The sequence below is a fragment of the Aquarana catesbeiana genome, linkage group LG10, assembly GCF_042186555.1.
Source record: "Aquarana catesbeiana isolate 2022-GZ linkage group LG10, ASM4218655v1, whole genome shotgun sequence".
NCBI lineage: Eukaryota > Metazoa > Chordata > Amphibia > Anura > Ranidae > Aquarana > Aquarana catesbeiana.
Window position 1 is genome coordinate 8,416,085 of NC_133333.1, and position 19,038 is coordinate 8,435,122.

At 42.5% G+C, this 19,038-nt stretch overlaps 2 protein-coding genes across 2 annotated transcripts in view; one reads left to right on the forward strand and one right to left on the reverse strand.

Annotated features, from left to right (window-relative positions):
- The first annotated feature begins 888 nt into the window (after positions 1-888).
- Positions 889-10,564, forward strand: LOC141110293 (FXYD domain-containing ion transport regulator 6-like). Its single transcript, XM_073601589.1, has 6 exons — positions 889-1,462; positions 1,709-1,751; positions 2,552-2,584; positions 4,784-4,858; positions 6,401-6,444; positions 9,449-10,564. The coding sequence occupies exons 1-6, from the start codon at positions 1,451-1,453 to the stop codon at positions 9,473-9,475; spliced, it is 234 nt and encodes a 77-aa protein (XP_073457690.1). The 5' UTR covers positions 889-1,450; the 3' UTR covers positions 9,476-10,564.
- Positions 10,565-14,442: 3,878 nt separating this feature from the next.
- LOC141110295 (leucine-rich glioma-inactivated protein 1-like) overlaps positions 14,443-19,038 on the reverse strand; it is a 38,852-nt gene continuing 34,256 nt past the window's right edge. The window contains exon 9 of the mRNA XM_073601590.1: positions 14,443-17,037. Within this exon, the coding sequence (XP_073457691.1) occupies positions 16,175-17,037 (863 nt within the window). The 3' untranslated portion in view covers positions 14,443-16,174. The remainder of the gene's footprint in view (positions 17,038-19,038) is intronic.

Below are 19,038 nucleotides of genomic sequence, written 5' to 3' on the forward strand. Positions count from 1 at the left end.
TGGTCCGCCGGCTATGTTACCTGCCCGAGGAGCCGCCCGCTATGTCACCCGCCCGGCAACAAATTTCTCGGGGGTGGCAATTGCCCCGTTGCCCCCCCCCCCCGGATCCGCCCCTGATGCCATGCCACATTGATGCCGCAATTCATGCAAAAGGAGTCCCGACCAAGTATTGAGTGCATACTATACTGTACATGGACAGACTTTTCACTGAGACAACATTTCTGTGTTAAAAATCCTTTTTTTTTTTGTTCTTATGTAATATTCTAAATTTCTGAGATGCTAAATTTTGGGGTGTCACTCGCTGTAAACCAAAATTGTCAAAATTAAAAGAAAGAAATGCTGGAAATCTATCACTCTGTGTGCAACACATCTATATAATGAGTTTCACTTTTTGACTTGGTACATAAATTTAATTAACTTTTTGATATTATAATTTTAGGACATGCACCTGTATATTATATTACACATGTATATAATATATATATGTATATATGTGTGTATATAAATATGTGTGTGTGTAATAAATATATATATATATAATGTGTGTGTGTGTGTGTACATATATACAGTCTGTGTTGTTGTAGGAGGCCAGAAGAAGGTGACAACAAGCCCAACAGGTTCTAATCCTCCCTCATCCAGAGAGAGAGGGGGGGGGGGGGGTGATTGTACTGACAGATCCCTCTGGTGGATATTTTACTCAACACATAAAAGGAAAACCAAGCTTGCAAAAATAGAAAAGTACTTTATTAGTAAACCAGCTCAGATTATTATATCATAATTATATAATAAATAATAATATCTGAGATTTATTTCACTACTGATAATGGTGGTGGTGGTGGTGGTGGTGGTGGTGGTGGGGGGGGGGGGGGTTACAAGGTTCATCATTAGAGAATTAATAATAATTAGTGAAAAACTCTTATCTTCAATCTCCTATTGGCAAGTGCCTACTGTGTTGATGGTAAAAAAATGTGGCTTTTTTATTACCCCCTAGTAAGTCAAAAGGAACCTGGTGTGAGGCATTGCAAGTAGTGTGACTCTGATCTCCTCCAAGGCTGCAGTGTGGCACATGGGTGGTCATACTGAACCTGTATATAATAACATGTCCCATCCAAACATGACCCCACATAACACAATATCTCAGATCAGGGGAAGAACAGAACAAGCTGAGTGTAATCCCTGAAGTTCAGAGCTGCCATTGTTGTTGTTACTATGTATCCTCCGGGAGATCTTCTGTCCCCTCTGGCTGTCAGTCTATATACTGAGCGCCCATTGTCTGATCCTCTCACCGGTCTGTATTGGAAATTCTTCTCCTTTCTCGCTTTATCCTGTTTTGTCCTGAGTGTGTTTTCAGTAAATAATGTCCATAGAAACGTATAAGTATCGCCGCTGTATGCTGGAGTGTTGTTGGTGCTTCCAGTGTGATCTGTACATTGTGCCCTGAGAGTTCGCAATGTTCTGTAAGGTAGATATCTATCTATCTCTCCCTTCTTCCGCATCCTTTTTTTTAATATTATTTATTTTCTCTCTTCTCTCTTCTCTCTTCTCTCTTCTCTCTTCTCTCTTCTCTCTTCTCTCTTCTCTCTCTCTCCTATTGTAAATCTGTCCCCTCGCCCCTCTGACTTCCCCTGTTTTACATTGACTTGCTTTGCATCTGATAAATCTATTTTTTGTATATAAAACATAACCGGCTTTCTTTGCCTCCTCTCAGGTTTTCCATTGCAGTTTTCTTATTCTCAGTGTGATTATAACAGGTGAGTAGAATGGATGGTTGTCCTAAAGAGTTGGGTCATCTCTGAGCTGGAATGTAGAAGGCCATCCTGTCCCAGGGGTCCAGGGCGCCCCCTAGTGCCACCTTTCACTGCTGGGCATGGGCAGTCCATAGATCTGTTACATGGTGTGTGTGGGTTTTCTTTACAACATCCAATCATGAAGTCTGAGCTTATTTCAGAGCCCTTAAATGTATGTTCCTTCCTATGGTGCATGGGAGGTGATGATTTTATTGGTTGTACTTCAAGATTGTATCAGCTTTTCATTTTGAAACAATGTGCTGATTTATTTTTAAAGCCCCAATCCGGGAAAATTTGTCTCTTGATTTCTTCTTTGGTGTTCCTCACCCCCTTTAGACACAAGTGTCACTTCTCCAGTCCATCCATGTAATGTGCCTTCTCCTCGGATTCCAGCCCAGCCTCTCACAACTTTCTAATTTTTATATATAATAATATAATATATACATATAATTGTTATTCTTTTAATACAGTATGAAAAATTTCTCTTTTAATTTCCTTCCTTTTGTTATATATACGTGTGTGTGTGTATATGTGTGTGTGTGTATATATATATATATATATATATAGTGTATGTATATATAATATAATATATATTGTGTGTGTGTGTGTATATATATATATATATATATATATATATATATATAAAATATATTTTCCCTTTTTTTTATACAGTATAAAACATTTCTTTTTTTACATTTTCTTTCTTTTGTTTTATTTATTTTTATTATTTTTTTTTTAACACTCCCGTCTGCTTCCCCTCACAGGATGTGCTGCAGAATCTGATCCATTTCACTATGGTGAGTACCGCACAAAGCCTTCCACTGAGGTGTACTGAATGAACCAGCTGAAATCCACTTTGCGGGTGGTCCCATCGCCTTCTTCCGTCCTACCCAATATCCTTCAATTGAGAGATTGAAGGGGCCAGGCAGAAAATTGTCATTCGAACAGGGGCTGCATCCAGTCAGATGCAGCTGCTGTTTGGGTATTCTGAACGCCGCTGGTGCCGCCTCTCAGACTAAAAATAGCCCACCCTGCAGATCTGTCCATTAGTGCTGTATAGTGTGGATTGGGGAATCTAGTAAAAAAAAAAAATGTATTCTTTTTTCCAGCTCGCACAAGAAGATCCACTGTCATGGGATTACATACACTATATTACCCTATAAAGAGGAAGTAAACCCTGATGGGTGTTACTTCCTCTTTGTTTCCTTGCAAAGGTAAAGCATAACGGGGTACTATGCATCGCATCGCATCACATCGGATAGTAGCCCATTATGTGTCACTTACCTGACACAGGAGCCTGCAATGTAGCGTCCATCTGCTTTCCGGGTATTGGCTCTGGCACTGTGATTGGCCGGAGCCGTGATGACGTCACTCCCGCTCATGCGCACGGGAGCCGACACTAACGGCATATCGCCGTTAGCAGCGGCGTGCGCCATGCGTCGTAGACAGCGGTGCCTGTCTTTTTTTGCAAATATCTCCTAAACCGGGTACAGGAGGTTTAGGAGATATTTCTTGGACCCTACAGGTAAGCCTTAATCTAGGCTTACCTGTAGGTCAAAGTGGTCTGTAAGGGTTTACAACCATTTTCCCCCCTTCCTTATGATACACATACCTGTATATACAGCCCCACAGAAGTGGGTCGTCTTCATTGGCGCAGCACACACACTATATTACCAAAAGTATTGGGGCGCCTGCCTTTACACGCACATGAACTTTAATGACATCCCGGTCTTAGTCCGTAGGGTTCAATATTGAGTTGGCTCCGCCCTTTGCATCTAGCACAGCTTCAACTCTTCTTGGGAAGTCCGTCCACAAGGTTTAGGAGTGTGTCTATGGGAATGTTTGACCATTCTTCCAGAAGAGCATTTGTGAGGGCAGGCACTGATGTTGGATGAGAAGGCCTGGCTTGCAGTCTCCACTCTAATTCATCCCAAAGGTGTTCTATCGAGTTGAGGCCAGGACTCTGTGCAGGCCAACCAAGTTCCTCCACCCCAAACTCACTCATCCATGTCTTTATGGACCTTGCTTTGTGCAAGGTCCGTATTTATAAATATATAAGGGGGGGATATGATCTCCATGTATAAATACATAAGGGGGGATATGATCTCCATGTATAAATACATAAGGGGGGGTATATGATCTCCATGTATAAATACATAAGGGGGATATGATCTCCATGTATAAATACATAAGGGGGGATATGATCTCCATGTATAAATACATAAGGGGGGGATATGATCTCCATGTAGAATACATAAGGGGGGGATATGATCTCCATATATAAATACATAAGGGGGGGATATGATCTCCATATATAAATACATAAGGGGGGGATATGATCTCCATGTATAAATACATAAGGGGGGATATGATCTCCATGTATAAATACATAAGGGGTCCATATAGTGTACTTGGTGTTGAGTTATTCACTGTAAGGTCATCAGAGGACAAGGACTCTTTACGTCTGGAGGAAAAGAGATTTTGGCTCTAAATACAGAAAGGTTTCTTCACAGTAAGAGCTGTGAAAATGTGGAATAGACTCCCTCCAGAGGTGGTTCTGTTCAGCTCAGTAGATTGCTTTAAAAAAGGCCTGGATACTTTCCTAAATGTACAGAATATAACTGGATACTGACATTTATTGGTAAAGTTGATCCAGGGAAAATCCGTTTGCCTCGATCAGGGGATCGGGATAGATTTTTCTGGATCATGCTTTGCTGGGATTCTTCCTCTGGATCAACCGTGGTTATAGGAATGTTTATATTGGATTGTATGATTTGGATTTTTTTCGCTTTTATTGGTTGAACTTGTGTCTTTATGTAACCAGACTATGTAAAAAAAAACAAAAAACACTAAAATAGAAATAGCAACACAATATATTGGTTTCGTAATCGTCCTACCTTTCTGAGCAAGTAATCCCGTCCTTTATCACGTTGGCTGGTCGAGTCTTTTCTTCAGATTGTATCATCAGAAGCATCTGTGTTTTCTTCTCTCCTCAGATTACAAATCTCTCCGCATTGGAGGTTTAGTGTTTTCAGGAGTGATGCTGACTATAGGAATTATAGTTCTTCTGAGTAAGCAAATTTTAAGTTTTTTTCTTTTTTTTTTTTTCTTTTTCTAAAAGGATTAAAGTGTATCTTAAACCCAAAAACAAAATGTAATGCATTGCACTTTAAAGTCCTTAGATGTGCTTTAATTGTATATTTAACAGAACAAAAGGAAGCACAAAAGAGGGGAGTTTATTGTTCGGTTTTACCTCCACTTTGAGGTGTGATTCTGAAATAATGTGCATAGCTGTTCCTCCGTTGAAATTGCATGTAAATTCATGTAAGGATGCGAGAAAAAAATTTGAAATGTTCTCAAGCTATATTTCTTGTAATTTGAATGTGTGAAATGTGGAAAATACTCCATTGTGGCCACTAGATGGCAGTGAGGAGCTTTCTTTTTCTTATGAGTGTCAGTGCCATCTAGTGGCCACAATAGAGTATTTTTTGCACACACAGTTTTTTTCTACTTTAAGGGTGCAAAATGATTTTGTTCTTTAGTGCTAACCATTTTTACTGAAAGGGGTGTATTAAAAAAAAATCACATTCATCCAAACTGCATGTAAATTTGTTCTGTGCAAATGTAGAAAAATAAATAGTTTTTGCTCTATAATATCTGTAATTCAAATGTGCCGATGCCAAAAATTCCGCATTATGACCACTAGATGGCAATGAGGAGCATATGATGAGTCCTATGATAGTCAGTTCCATCTAGTTGCTGTAATCCAGTGTTTTCTGTTACGCACAAATGATTGACATGATTAGGTTTCTTTAGTGCAAACAGGTTTTATTGAAGGGGGCTTACCTTTTTATGAAAAAACTGCATGTCCGTTCTGTGCGAATGGGCCAAAATTGAATGTACTCAGGCTACCTTCTTTACAGATCGAATGTGTGAATGTAGAAAATACCACATTATGGCCAGTAGATGGCAATGGGAAGTTTACCTATTTCCTATGTCATCTTGTGGCCATAATGCAGTGTTTAATGCACAGATTATCTTCCCTATGGGAGCAAAAGAATTGGGTTTCTTTAGTGCTTTTTATTCTATTGAAGGCGGGGGGTGGGGGGGGGGGTGTTGGGTATTTAAAACAAATCGCATTGCTGTTCATCTATCAAAACTGCATGTAAGCCTGCTCTTTTGAGAATGGGACACAAATTGAATGTTCTCAGGTTTATTTTCTCTGTAGGTTGAATCTGTGAATGTGTAAAATACTGCATTATGGCCACTAGATGGTGCTGACTATCAAAGAGAACATGCAAGCTCCTCTGCACCATCTAGTGGCCATAATGTGGTATTTGCTGATTTTAGTGATCCGAACCCCCTTGTTGCGGCTGTAGTTTGGTGTTTTGTAGTGATTTTTTGTTTCGCCCACATCTGTTACTAAAATACCTTCAATGAATGGCAGAGAATGATTGGCGACTGATGGGATCTGCATGGTGTCAGCTACACAGTACAATGTACAAGGAATTGCATATGGCCAAAGCATTGCGTGATAACGATAACATTACAAAGTACCAACCAATTGCACCCTACGAGGATGATCCGCTGACCTGTTTCCTCCATCTTTGCAGCTGATCTCAACATTTGGAAGAAGAAGAAAAGCGCATCAGCAGAGGTAGATTGTCCTTCATTTGTCTCTCACTGGCTATTGAGACTTGTTTGGTTTACTATGACACCCCACTATATCACCAAAAGTATGTAAACCCCCCTTCCCCTCCAAATTATGGAGTTCAGATGTTCCTAGTGAAGGGTACTATTAATACGTCATTGTAGACAATGTCGTATTAATAGTACCCTTCACTGGGAACATGGTGCAACAGAAAAGGGTCTTCACTCGTCGTAACAGTCATGGTGGAACAGAAAAGGGTCTTCACTCGTCGTAACAGTCATGGTGGAACAGAGAAGGGTCTTCACTCGTCGTATCAGTTTGGTGAAGACCCTTTTCTGTTCCACCATGACTGTGCCCCTTTGTACAAAGCCAGCTCCATAAAGACATGGTTTGACCAGTTTGGTGTGGAGGAACTCCAGTGTCATGCACAGAGCCCCGACCTCAACCCTACTGAACATCTTTGGACCTCAACCCTACTTGAACATCCTTTTCTGTTCCACCATGATTGCCCCTGTATACAAAGCAAGCCCCATAAAGACATGGTGTAACCAGTTTGGTGTGGAGGAACTCGAGTGTCCTGTACTGAGCCCTGACCTCATCCCTACTGAACCCCTCTGGACCTCAACCCCATTTTCTGTTCCAGCATGACTGTGCCCCTTTGTACAAAGTCAGCGCCATAAAGACATGGTGTGACCAGTTTGGTGTGGAGGAACTCCAGTGTCCTGCACAGAGCCTTGACCTCAACCCTACTGAACCTCAACCCCATATTCTGTGCCAGCATGACTGTGCCCCTTTGTACAAAGCCTGCTCCATAAAGACAAGGTTTGACCAGTTTGGTGTGGAGGAACTCCAGTGTCCTGCACTGAGCCCCAACCTCAACCCTACTGAACATCTTTGGACCTCAACCCTACAGAACACCCTTTTCTATTCCACCATGACTGCCCCTGTGTACAAAGCAAGCCCCATAAAGACATGGTGTGACCAGTTTGGTGTGGAGGAACTCGAGTGTCCTGTACTGAGCCCTGACCTCATCCCTACTGACCCCCTCTGGACCTCAACCCCATTGTGTGTTCCAGCATGACTGTGCCCCTTTGTACAAAGTCAGTGCCATAAAGACATGGTGTGACCAGTTTGGTGTGGAGGAACTCCATTGTCCTGCACAGATCCCCGACCTCAACCCTACTGAACATCTTTGGACCTCAACCCTACTGAACACCCTTTTCTGTTACACCATGACTGCCACCTGTGTACAAAGCAAGCCCCATAAAGACACGGTGTGACCAGTTTGGTGTGGAGGAACTCGAGTGTCCTGTACTGAGCCCTGACCTCATCCATACTGAACACTTTTTGAGATGAATCAGAACGCCAACTGTGAGCTGTGAGCCAGGTCCTCTCATCAATACCTGACCTCACAAATGGGCATAAATTTCTACAGACACTCTACAAAATCTTGTGTAAAGCCTTCCCAGAAGAGTGGAGGTTGTTAGCCACAAAGTGAGGCAACTTTATATTAATGTCCATGATGCGGGGGGCAACCCTATATTAATGTCCCTGATGGGAGAAGGGGAAAGTGGGGGGAGGTTTATATTAATGGCCAAGGGGAAGGGAGGCGGGCGCGCAGCTTCATATTAATGACTATGGCGTGAAACTTCATATTAATGGCCCATGGGGAGGGCAACTTCATATTAAAATCCATGGGGCGCTCCATAAAGACGGCTATGGGAAGGGGGGGCAACTCTATATTAATATCCATGGAGGGGCTCCATATTTAGTGACCGGGGAGGGGGACTTTATATTAATGTCCATTTCGGGAGGGCAACTCCATTTTAAAGTTCATGGGGGCTCTATATTAGTGGCCATGGGGTGGAGGGTCAACTTGTTACTAATGTTCATTTCGGGGGGCTCTATATTAATGACTATTGGGGGGCTTCATATTAATGGTCCATGGGGGGCTCTATAATAATATGGGAAGGTGGGGCACCTATATGCTAATGTCAATGGAGGGGCTCCATATTAGTGGCCATGGGGGGCTGGAACTTCATATTATTGTCCAGTCGGATGGCGTCATGTTGATGACCATGAGAAGGAGGGCAACTCTATTTTTATGTCCATGAGGAGGACCTCCATATTAATGTCTATTGGGGAGCTCCATATTAATGGCCCAAAGAGAGGCCAACTCCATATAAAAGTCCATGGGTGAGACTCCATAATAACGGCTATGGGAGGGGGGCAACTTAATATTATTGTCCATTCGGAGGGCTCCATATTATGGACCATGGGAAGGGGGGCAACTCTATACTATTGTCCATTCGGTGGACTCCATATTACTGATCATGAGAAGGGAGGTAACTCTATATTAATGTCCATGAGGAGGACCTCCATATTAATGTCTATTGGGGAACCCCATATTAATGGCTCAAAGAGAGGCCAACTCCATATAAAAGTCTATGGGTGGAGCTCCGTAATAATGGCTATGGGAGGGGGACAACTCTATATTAATGTCCATGAGGAGGACTTCCATATTGATGTCTATTGGGAAGCCCCATATTAATGGCCCAGGGGGAGGCCAACTGCATATAAAAGTCCATGGGTGGGGCTCTATAATAATGGCTATGGAAAAGGGGGGGGGATTCTATATTGATGTCCATGGAGGGGTTTGTTTCATATTAGTGGCCATTGGAAGGGGACTTGATATTAATGGAGGGTTCCATAATAATGACCATGGTGGATCATAATGTCCATTGGTGGTGGACTCCATATTAACAGCCATGGTTTTGGAATTGGATCTCCAACAAGCTTGCATAGATGTGATGGTTAGTTGTCCATGGACGTTTGGCCATGTTGTGTATATTTTGGATATAAATGAATGGGAAGTGTGTATTTACAGTATATGTACAGTATTTGTGTATAAATATATTTCCTGAGGTAAAATGTGCAGTTTCGGTTGGTGTTTGGTGTCCCTCTTATCTCACCCAGTCACTTTTTTTTTTTTTTTTTTTACACTTTTTAGGTCGCAATGGAAGAAAAGACTTGCTAGGACCTCCCTATTGGGACAGATCTAATCAAGGCACGAAGACCCCACTGAACGTTCTGTAAGACTCTTCTCTGTGTTCCGGCCCGGAGAATGACACACCAATGGCGCTCAATGGATAAATCCGTTTGGCTGAGTCGAATGCGGACACGCAGATTTAAGAAGTTCACAAGAAGTACGTTTCTGCTATCCTGTTCTCTGATGGTTTTACGGGCTCTGGAGGACTCCTTGGCTTCCAGTGGGAAATACACAAGATTTCCTTGTTGTTGTGACAGGGGAGCGGAGAGTAAACTGGAATGGTGCCTCTGTGTGAGCATCCCATAGACAGCAGATTTAAGATTGCGGCAGACCAGTAAACATGTTGAAGCCATTTCAAAAGTCAATTTACAATCTTTTAAAGTCTGCAGATTTCAGAATAATCCCTGGTGATCCTGCCATGAAGGACCTTGTTTAGGCACTTCCTTTTATAGGGTGACAACAGTTGGCATCTGCTACGCAAGCAACTACGTAAAGTCCATATAAGGTCCATATCGAGACAGGTTTCCAGGAGTTACCTCTGCTTGATGAAAGACTTGGCTTGTCACACGGGGAAGCCTGCTGCTCCTGCCTTTAGCCTAGTTTCCTGGCTGTCATGTTTAGCCCCTGGCTTCAAGTTTGTATATCAAGAAAATCAGCCCCCTCTTACCTACCTTTGTTCCAGTTTTGAGGTTCAACCTACTAAAAAATTGGGTCAACATGACTGCCAGGCATGTAGCATTTTCAGTGGAGGTGGTGATCACTGGCAGCCCCTGTTTCTTTTATGACAGGTTTTGGTTAAAGCTCCCCCCATACTGGCAATACAATCTCCTTCAGAGTTACCAAAATTACATAACATGAGGACCTTCCTGACCTATCCAAATCACTGAACCCCCGGATATAAAGTTATTAAGATTGCAGATATTAATGCATGGAAAAGAATATATATATTTTGTGGGAGACTAATACATAATTCTTTGTAGATCTATTTGTTGTATGTATCTATTGCTATTTGACTGTACTAGCCAAATTATTGGGTCGGGTTCCAGTGTTCTAGAAAAAAATAAATATCAACTTCTATTTTCCTATTCAGTTTTATGTCTCCAGGCAAGCTTTTCGTTGCGTTAGATGCGCAGTACATTAGACTGGATGTGACTTTGCGCACTACTGTAAAATGTCCACAAGGTGGCAGCATTCTCCATTTATTCAAGTTTGACATTTCTAAAACCATATTAATGACTGTGATTTTGGGGGAGGGGGGTAGGACAAGTGGAATTTGGCAACTCTATATTTAAGTCTATGGCTCCATAATAATGGCCGGGGGGGGGGGGGAAAGGGACAACAAAGCCACATTAATGTCCATGGGGATTGGAAGTTGGTTCCATATTAATGTCTATGAACAGAGGGGAACTATTAATGTTCATGAGGGAGCCTCTATAATTGTCCATTGGGGTGGGGGCTCCATAATAATGTTCATGGGTGTGGGGAAATCTATATTAATGGTCATAGTTTTGGAATGGGATGTCCACGGATGTTTGGCCTTGTTGTACAAGTTTTGGATATAGTAGATTGTACATTGCCATGGAAAGGGGGCAACTACATATTAATGACTGTGATTTGGGGGGCTGGACAGGTGGGACTTGGCAATTCCATATTTAGGTCTATGGCTCCATAATAATGTCCGGGGGGAGAAACGGACAATAAAGCCACATTAATGTCCATGGGGATTGGAAGTTGGCTCCATGAGCAGAGGGGGGGGGGGGGATCCATATTAATGGTCATCGTTTTTGGAATGGGATGTCCACAGATGTCAATTATGGATATAGTAGATTGTACATTACCATGTACAGGGCAACTACATATTAATGTCCATGGAGGGTGGTGACTTAATATGAAAGTCCATGGGAGCTCCATAATAATGGCCATGGGAAAGGGGCAGCAAATCCACAGTTCTGTCCATTGTAAAGGTGGGGGGGCAACTCCATATTAATTTACATGAAGGGGCCCTCTATATTAGTCTCCATTGGGGGGGGGGGGGGGAGTTGGCTACTCAAAATTGAAGCCCATTGGGTAAGAGGGCTCCATATTAATGTTCATGGGTGAGGTGGAATCCAAATTAATGGCCATAGGTTTTGGAATGGGATGTCCGCAGATGGTTCAGCCATGTTGTGTAGATTTTGGATACAGATACTCCTCGTTTAACGACCACTCAGACTTACGACCAGCTCTCCCCACCCGAACAAAATACTATACATCATTGTACTGTACAGTGCAGAATTTTCGTTTGTGTTCTGTACTTATGCAAGCTGGAGTTGTGTGTTTAGACCTTCTTTTTTTTTTTTCACAATACAGTACAGTAGATAGGAATGCTTAAAATATTGATTACTTGTGACTCCTCGTTTAACAATTCGTTTAAGGAATGGATCGTTGGAACGGAACCTGGTTGTTAAGTGAGGAGTACCTGCGTATAGTAGATTGTACAATTGTGACTATGTGCACTACTCTAAAGTGTCCACAAGGTGGCAACATTCTCCATTTATTCAAGTTGGAAATTTGTAAAATTGGGGATTTTTTTTAATTTTTTTTTTTTCACTGTAGATTTTTCTGATGATAAAAGCACAAGCCCCCTGGTTATATATATATATATATATATATTATATCTGTAAAGGCGCCATGACCCCCTTTGTAATATTATTTGTGAAATTATTTTTGGTTCATTCAAAACATTTGGATTTTTTATTTTAAAACTGAAAGCAAAAGTTTGAGTAATTTTGATGCCTAGTGTAGATCTAAACTGTATGACATTTATTTTGCCAACGCTTCATGTATCAAGATCATGTTTTTACACCTCCCTCTTTCTTCCTCCTCCACCTCCCTCTTTCTTCCTCCTCCACCTCTCTCTTTCTTCCTCCTACTCCTCCTCCTCCTCTTTCCTCCTACTCCTCTTTCTTCCTCCTTCCTCCTCCTCTTTCTGGTTTACGCCTGAGCAAGGTGTGATAGTGCTGCTTCTTGTAGTCACCACCAGGGGGTGCATGTGATCACACAGGAGAGCAATTGGTAGATAGGGGCGTTGTCACCCTATAATCCAGGAAGTGCCTGAACAAGGACCTTCATGGCAGGATCACCAGGGAATATTTTAATGAAATCTGCTGATTAAAAAATATTGAAAATGACTTTTGAGGTGACAGGAACATGTAAAAAAAAAAACATGTATGAGATTTTAGTGATCGGGTTTACTTTTATATCGCAGCCGTTTTGATTCAGTATTGTCTAAGTAGATATATATGCTTTTCTCATTTTAGTAAGAAACCTACAAGGCAGTCTCAGACCCCCAAACAAGAGGGGTGGGGTAGATGTACATTGGGGGAGGTGAAAAGGTTGTAATACAGGTGCTGCATGCTGTGTATGCATTGAAGCCTAAAAGGCAATTTTACTTACCTTATCCCTCACAGCCCCAGCAGATGGCGCTCTCCTCTACCCCTTCCACACTTTGGGTTGTAGGCGGGCCCCCGGCATCCTCACTTACAATGCAAGACTGCTGGTCCTGCATTGTATTTGATGACAACACAGCGCCTCCCAACAAAGTGTGGAAGAGAAGCGGGTGCAGGGGGACCAGTTGCAAAGGAGAGGGAGAGACTGCAGGAGCAAAAGGGACAAGGCGCTTAAAACTGCATTTTAGGCTTCATTCACATTAGCACCTCTCTAAAGCCGCATGATTTCCAGTGCAACTTTGGAGTGACTTTTGGTGCAACTTTGATCCAGAGAATGTAAAGTCGGATCAAAGTTGCACCAAAAGTCACACCAATGAAGTGCAGGCACCTTTTTTTAAAGTTGTTGCAACTTTAAGTTGCACAAAGACTAGTGGCGGTCCGTCCTTTAGGGGCACCCGGGTGTTGCCCCCTCTCTCCAGGTCGCCCCCTATATGCAATGGATAGATTCATGTTTGAGGCCGCCCAAAAAAAAAAATGTTTTCCACTGGCTGAGACTTGTCATGCGACTTTGATGTCCAAAGTCACATGACAATGTGTGTGATATAATCACACACATAGGATGGACTTGCGTCTTTTTTCGACCTCACCTACTATGTAACAAGTCCCACAGGTGTGCATGGAGCCTTCTTGTTCCCCTAATGAGCATTTAACCCTGGCAGTGCAGGGTGAGTGAGAGCTCCACCACAAGGGTAGTCTTAAGATTTCCTCAGAGCTGAGAGTTCAGCTTTAATCTCCCCTAGACAGCAGTAAAAACCTGATGGGGGGGGGGGTTCATGCTTCATCCAAAACTAGGAAAAAAAAATTGACTTTACATTCACTTTAAGGTACATGGCTAATTATTGCTGTTCCCCCATCCAGATGGGTGCATTTCTGTGATCTAGAACACTCCAGGAATGTTGAGTGCCTGCCCCCCATCCCGTTGTAAACTGTGGTTCCAGCTGCTGCCCTCTACAGGACTGTGTAGTAATGGAGGAAGGAGGGCCGGTGAAAGGTACCACAGTGTACAGCAGGGGGTGGAGGCATTCAACACTCCTGGATGTCTTTCTGATGCTAATTTTTTTCAGAGGCCGTACTTCTTGAAGGGAATGAAGTTTGGACTCATCCCCCCACTGGAGGGGGTAATAAAAAAAAAACGTCAAGCCAAAAACTAAATTTTTCCATTTGAATGGCGTGGAGGAGTAGAACGCCCATCAGGTATCTATGGATACTCTAGGCTCCATTAGAGAAGTTTTCCCCTCACTTCCTGTCCTGCTGACAACGGTTGCACCAGACAGGAAATGAGGGAAAATCTTCAACAAGGACTCGGACAAAAGTAACAATGGGTGGGATTGGGACAGGCATAAGAGATGTTAGAGATGTCCTAGTGTCGCTGGTGGGACCCGAGTATACACACATACACTTGCCAACCATCTAGACTTTGTATATGGGACTTTTTAGCTAGAACACCATTATGATTCCGGACACAAATTAATCTAAAAGTTGATACTTTATTTACACAAATGTAGCTGTAAAGTTTTAGGGTTTGGTCTAAGTTGAGACCCATGTTGAAGGAGGTTTAATATTATTAACACAATATAATAATAGCACCTTCATGCCAGCCCTGTGAATGTGGTTTTAATAGATTTTTGTGGCTTTAGATTTTAACACCAGTCAGAATGTAACTGTTATCTGTAAAGATTGCAACATTATTCAATATATGAAATGTACAAAACAATTGTAAAAATACAAGGTGTCCATTCTTTGTGGTTATGTTTTTTATATTAGTTCTATTAACCAGTCACTTTACATTTCCAAAGGCTTTTTTTTTTTTTTTTGAAGTTCTGGTTGAGCGAGATCCTCCTGACCCTGATCGCAATCCTTAAGGTTATGGCTGGGTAAGGTCCTCTTGACCCCCATCACAGTCTATAGGGTCAGGAGGAACTCGCTCAGCCATAACCTTAAGGACTGCAATTGGGTCAGTAAGACGTTACCCAACCTTAAACTTACCACAGTCCTTAAGGTTATGATTGGATAAGGTTTTCCTGACCCCCAATCACAGTCCTTGAGGATGTGATTGGGTAAGGTGCTCTTGACCTCCATTATAGTCATTGAGGTTATGGTTGGGTAAATTCCTCCTGAATAGGTTTCCTATTGCAAACCTTAAGGTTACAGCTGGATTAAGGTCTTCCTGATCCCCAATCACAGTCCTTGAGGTTATGGTTGGGTAACGTCCTCCTGACACCATAACCGTCCATAAGGATAAGGAGGAACTCACCAAGCTTATAACCTTAAGGACTGCAATGGGGTCGGAAGGACATTACCCAACCATAACCTTACCACAATCCTTAAGGTTATGGCAGGGTAAGGTCATCCTGCCCCCCCCCCCCCCCCCCCAATCACAGTCCTTGAGGATATGATTGGGTGAGGTCCTCCTGATCACCATTTCAGTCCTCGAGGTTATGGTTGGGTAAATTCCTCCTGACCCTATTGCACACTTTGAGGTTATGGCTGGGTAAGGTCTTCTTGACTCCCAATTACACTCCATAGGTTCAGGAGGACCTTGCCCAGCCATAACCTTGCGGACTGCAATAGGGTCAGGAAGACATTGCCCAACCATAAACTTACCACAATCCTTATGGCTGGGTAAGGTCCTCCTGATTCCCAGCACAGTCCTTGAGGTTATGGTTGGGTAAGTTCTTCCTGACCCCTATTACAAACTGTAAGGTTATGGCTGGGTAAGGTCTTCCTGGCACCCAATCACGGTCCTTGAGGATTATGTTTGGGTAAGTTTCTCCGGACTCTTCACAGTTCATAGGGTAAGGAGGTCCTTGCCCAGTCATAACCTTAAGGGCTGCAATGGGGTCAGAAAGACATTACCCAAACATAACCTTATCACAGTCCTTAAGGTTATGGCTGGGTAAGGTCCTCCCACCCCCTGTCAAAGTCCCTGAACTTATGCTTGGGTGATTTCCTCCTGACACAATTGCATTCCTTGATTTTGAGTGTTAATATTTGTGTTTACTGTAATGAAGTGAAGCAAATTGTTATTCTTTAGAAAATGAGGTTGTTTTCGGTGTCCTTTATATTGATAATGAAAAATAAATCTGTTTCAGTTAAAACAGTGCCTTTGGTTTTCATAATAGAGGTTGTGTGATGGCTTTTATTTCCAGTTTGAGGCCTTGGCTTTTCTATCTCGCTTAGCTCATTTGTCCAGACAAGCTCATATTGAATTGTCTTTCTCTATGTACTCATAAACCACCGTGTCCCCTCCGAAGCTTGCCACAAAAATGAACTCCCTCCCCCGCACACGCACTGTGGTTAAAGCTCTGGCTTCCAACACTTTGAATTCCTGCATGGGCACCAAAGGCCCTGAAGATCCTTCCTTGTCATTGGTCTCCTCAACTTCCCAGTGTTTCCATTTTTCAAGTTGGTATATCCAGGCGTAGCCATAGTCATTGCCCAGGAGAGCGTGCCAATGTAGACCGAGGAGAAGAGGTTGGAAGACGTGGGAACCTCGGGACGGCAGCTGCTGCAACTGTTTAAACATGGAGCCATCCCACCTAACCAAAGAAGAGTCTCCCATGTATCTCACCAGGCAAGCAAACACCCCGTCCTCTGCATCGGTAAAGTGTTTGACGGCGTAGACATCCCAGGCTTCCGGAATATCAGTGAGGCGTTCCAAGCGCTTGTTCTCAAAGCGATATACTAGAGGTCTCTGGGAGCCACTACTCATGATCAGATGTGGGGAACCCGAGAGCATTAGGGGTTCAGCGTCCGTGTCACGGTACCAACGAGGCAGCTGCTGCTGCGGGTAGAAGCCCACACCGTTCCATCTGTAAAGGGTGCTGGCTCCAGACTTGGCACTGTCTGCGATGATGAAGTAGAGGTCCCCTTCGGAGGACGTGAAGCTCTCAAGGTCGTTGGGCTTGCGGATGTCTGTAAAGTGCTGGAAAGGACGAAATGCTGTCGTGCTTCCAGGAGAGGGGTCTCGGCGGTAGACGTAAGTACCACCAAATAACTGGGCCACCACAACGAATAACTGCTTGCCAATTACCAAAGGCAGGCAGGAGACCACCGCAATACCTGCACCATGGAAACAAAGATGTAAGGAAAATTGTAAAATCAACAGCAACTCAATATCTACATCTCCACAGCCTGACAGAGATTTGAACCCTTCCCCATTCCATCCAAAATGAAATAAAACTGGCACTGGAGTTCAGCTTTTAATAGGGCTGGTTCACACCACCCTTTTGTGCTTGCGACTTTGATGTTCTAGGTTTTTGGTTTTGGCCAATAACAACACTAGCTAGTGTGACCTAAATCCTTTCCCTTTTTACCTCCTGGTTTCTGTGCGTCGTGTGGCATGTCATGCGTGCGAAGTGCTGTGGCGATGCAAGTACGACGTGCGTTTGCAGCACATTTCTAACACGCACCGTGTTTTGCGTCTGGAAACTCAGCCTAAATGGCAACACGAGTGATGCGCTTTTTACAAAACTCTCAGCGGCAAACGTGTTTTTGGCATTCGGAAATGCCTGGATGCAAATGAAACCTAATTATTAATTACACCCCAATCACGATTAGCAGAGACGTGTTTTACCAAGAAGGTTCTTGAGCTACTTTGGGGCATTTGTCCTACATAGGGCAGCCCATTCAAATGAATAGGTTGCCCTATGTGTGCCACGTTTTACAAAAAAAAAAAGCCCCAAAAAATTGAAATGTGTGTTTCCGTTATCAGGTGTGAATGGGATGTGCTTGGAAGAGGTCCGATCGGGTCTGCCTGTCTGTTTTTCAGCTGGACTCGATTGGACCTTCCATTCTCCTCTGTGGGCAGTCAGATGTAGATGGACCTTTCTACCTCCGATCTGATGAAAACAGATGAAAGGGGATCCATTTTCCTCCATCTGATCGGATTGGGGGGCAGTCTGGTGTAAATGGACAGCTGCTTCATTGACATCTGGTTGCCTATAGAGCAGAGTGGGCTGGACCTGTCATCCAACCACTCGGCTCAGCAGGGGATCGGTGGACAGATCCCCCACTGAGAAAAACTAGATCCCGCTCCTGATAAGGGGGCCTAAAAGACGACTGAATACTTACCTCTCTGCCTTCACTCTACTCCACCCAAAAGTAATGGTTCCCTGAAATCTGGTGGGAAATGGACATTACCAGGAGTGTCGATTAGACATGTGCAATTAGATTCATTTTTTGCAAAATTCAACAAATTGTTAATTTGGAAATAGTCTAATAAATGAAAGCCCATTTTAAACAAATTATTCCAAAATTCGGAAATACAAAAATCTAATTTTCGAAGATTCAAAATTCAAAAATTCAGAAATTCAAAAATTTGTAAATTCGGAGATTAAAAAATTCAGAGATTCAAAAATTCAAAAATCTAATTCGGAGATTAGAAAATTCAGAGATTAAAAAATCGGAAATTCGGAGATTCAAAAGTCGGGAGATTCAAAAATTAGGAAATTTGGAGATTCAAAAATTTCGAAATTTGGAAATTTGGAGATTCAAAAATTCGGAAATTCAAAAATTCCGAGATTCAAAAATCAGAAATTCAAAAATTCGGAGATTCAATAAATTCGGAAATTCAAAAATTGGATTTTCGAATCTTCTAACTCGGAAATTCAAAAATTAGAAGATTCGAAAATCCAAAAATGAAAATCCCAAAATTAGAAAACCCAAAAATTTGAAAATCTGAAATAATAACCAACTAATAACCATTAATTTTTCCTTTCAAATTTGGCTGTTAGTGAACGTAACGAATACAAATTTTTCTGCAGTTATGAATTATCTGAAATAACGAATGCCGCATCTAAACAAATGGAATGTAACAAATCATAATAAATAATAAGAATAATAACTTTTTATTCTTATTATTTATTACTAATTTGTTACGTTCCATTCGTTTAGATGCAGCATTCGTTATTTTGGATAGTTCATAAGGTCAGATAAATTCGTATTCGTACTGCCCCGCAGGTTAGCTGCGCTTTCCCATTAGACTTCTATGATGTCTCGTTGTTTTGGTGCAGCTTCAAGAAGCACACCAAAGATGCAGCATGTAGGAGTTTTGGTGCACTT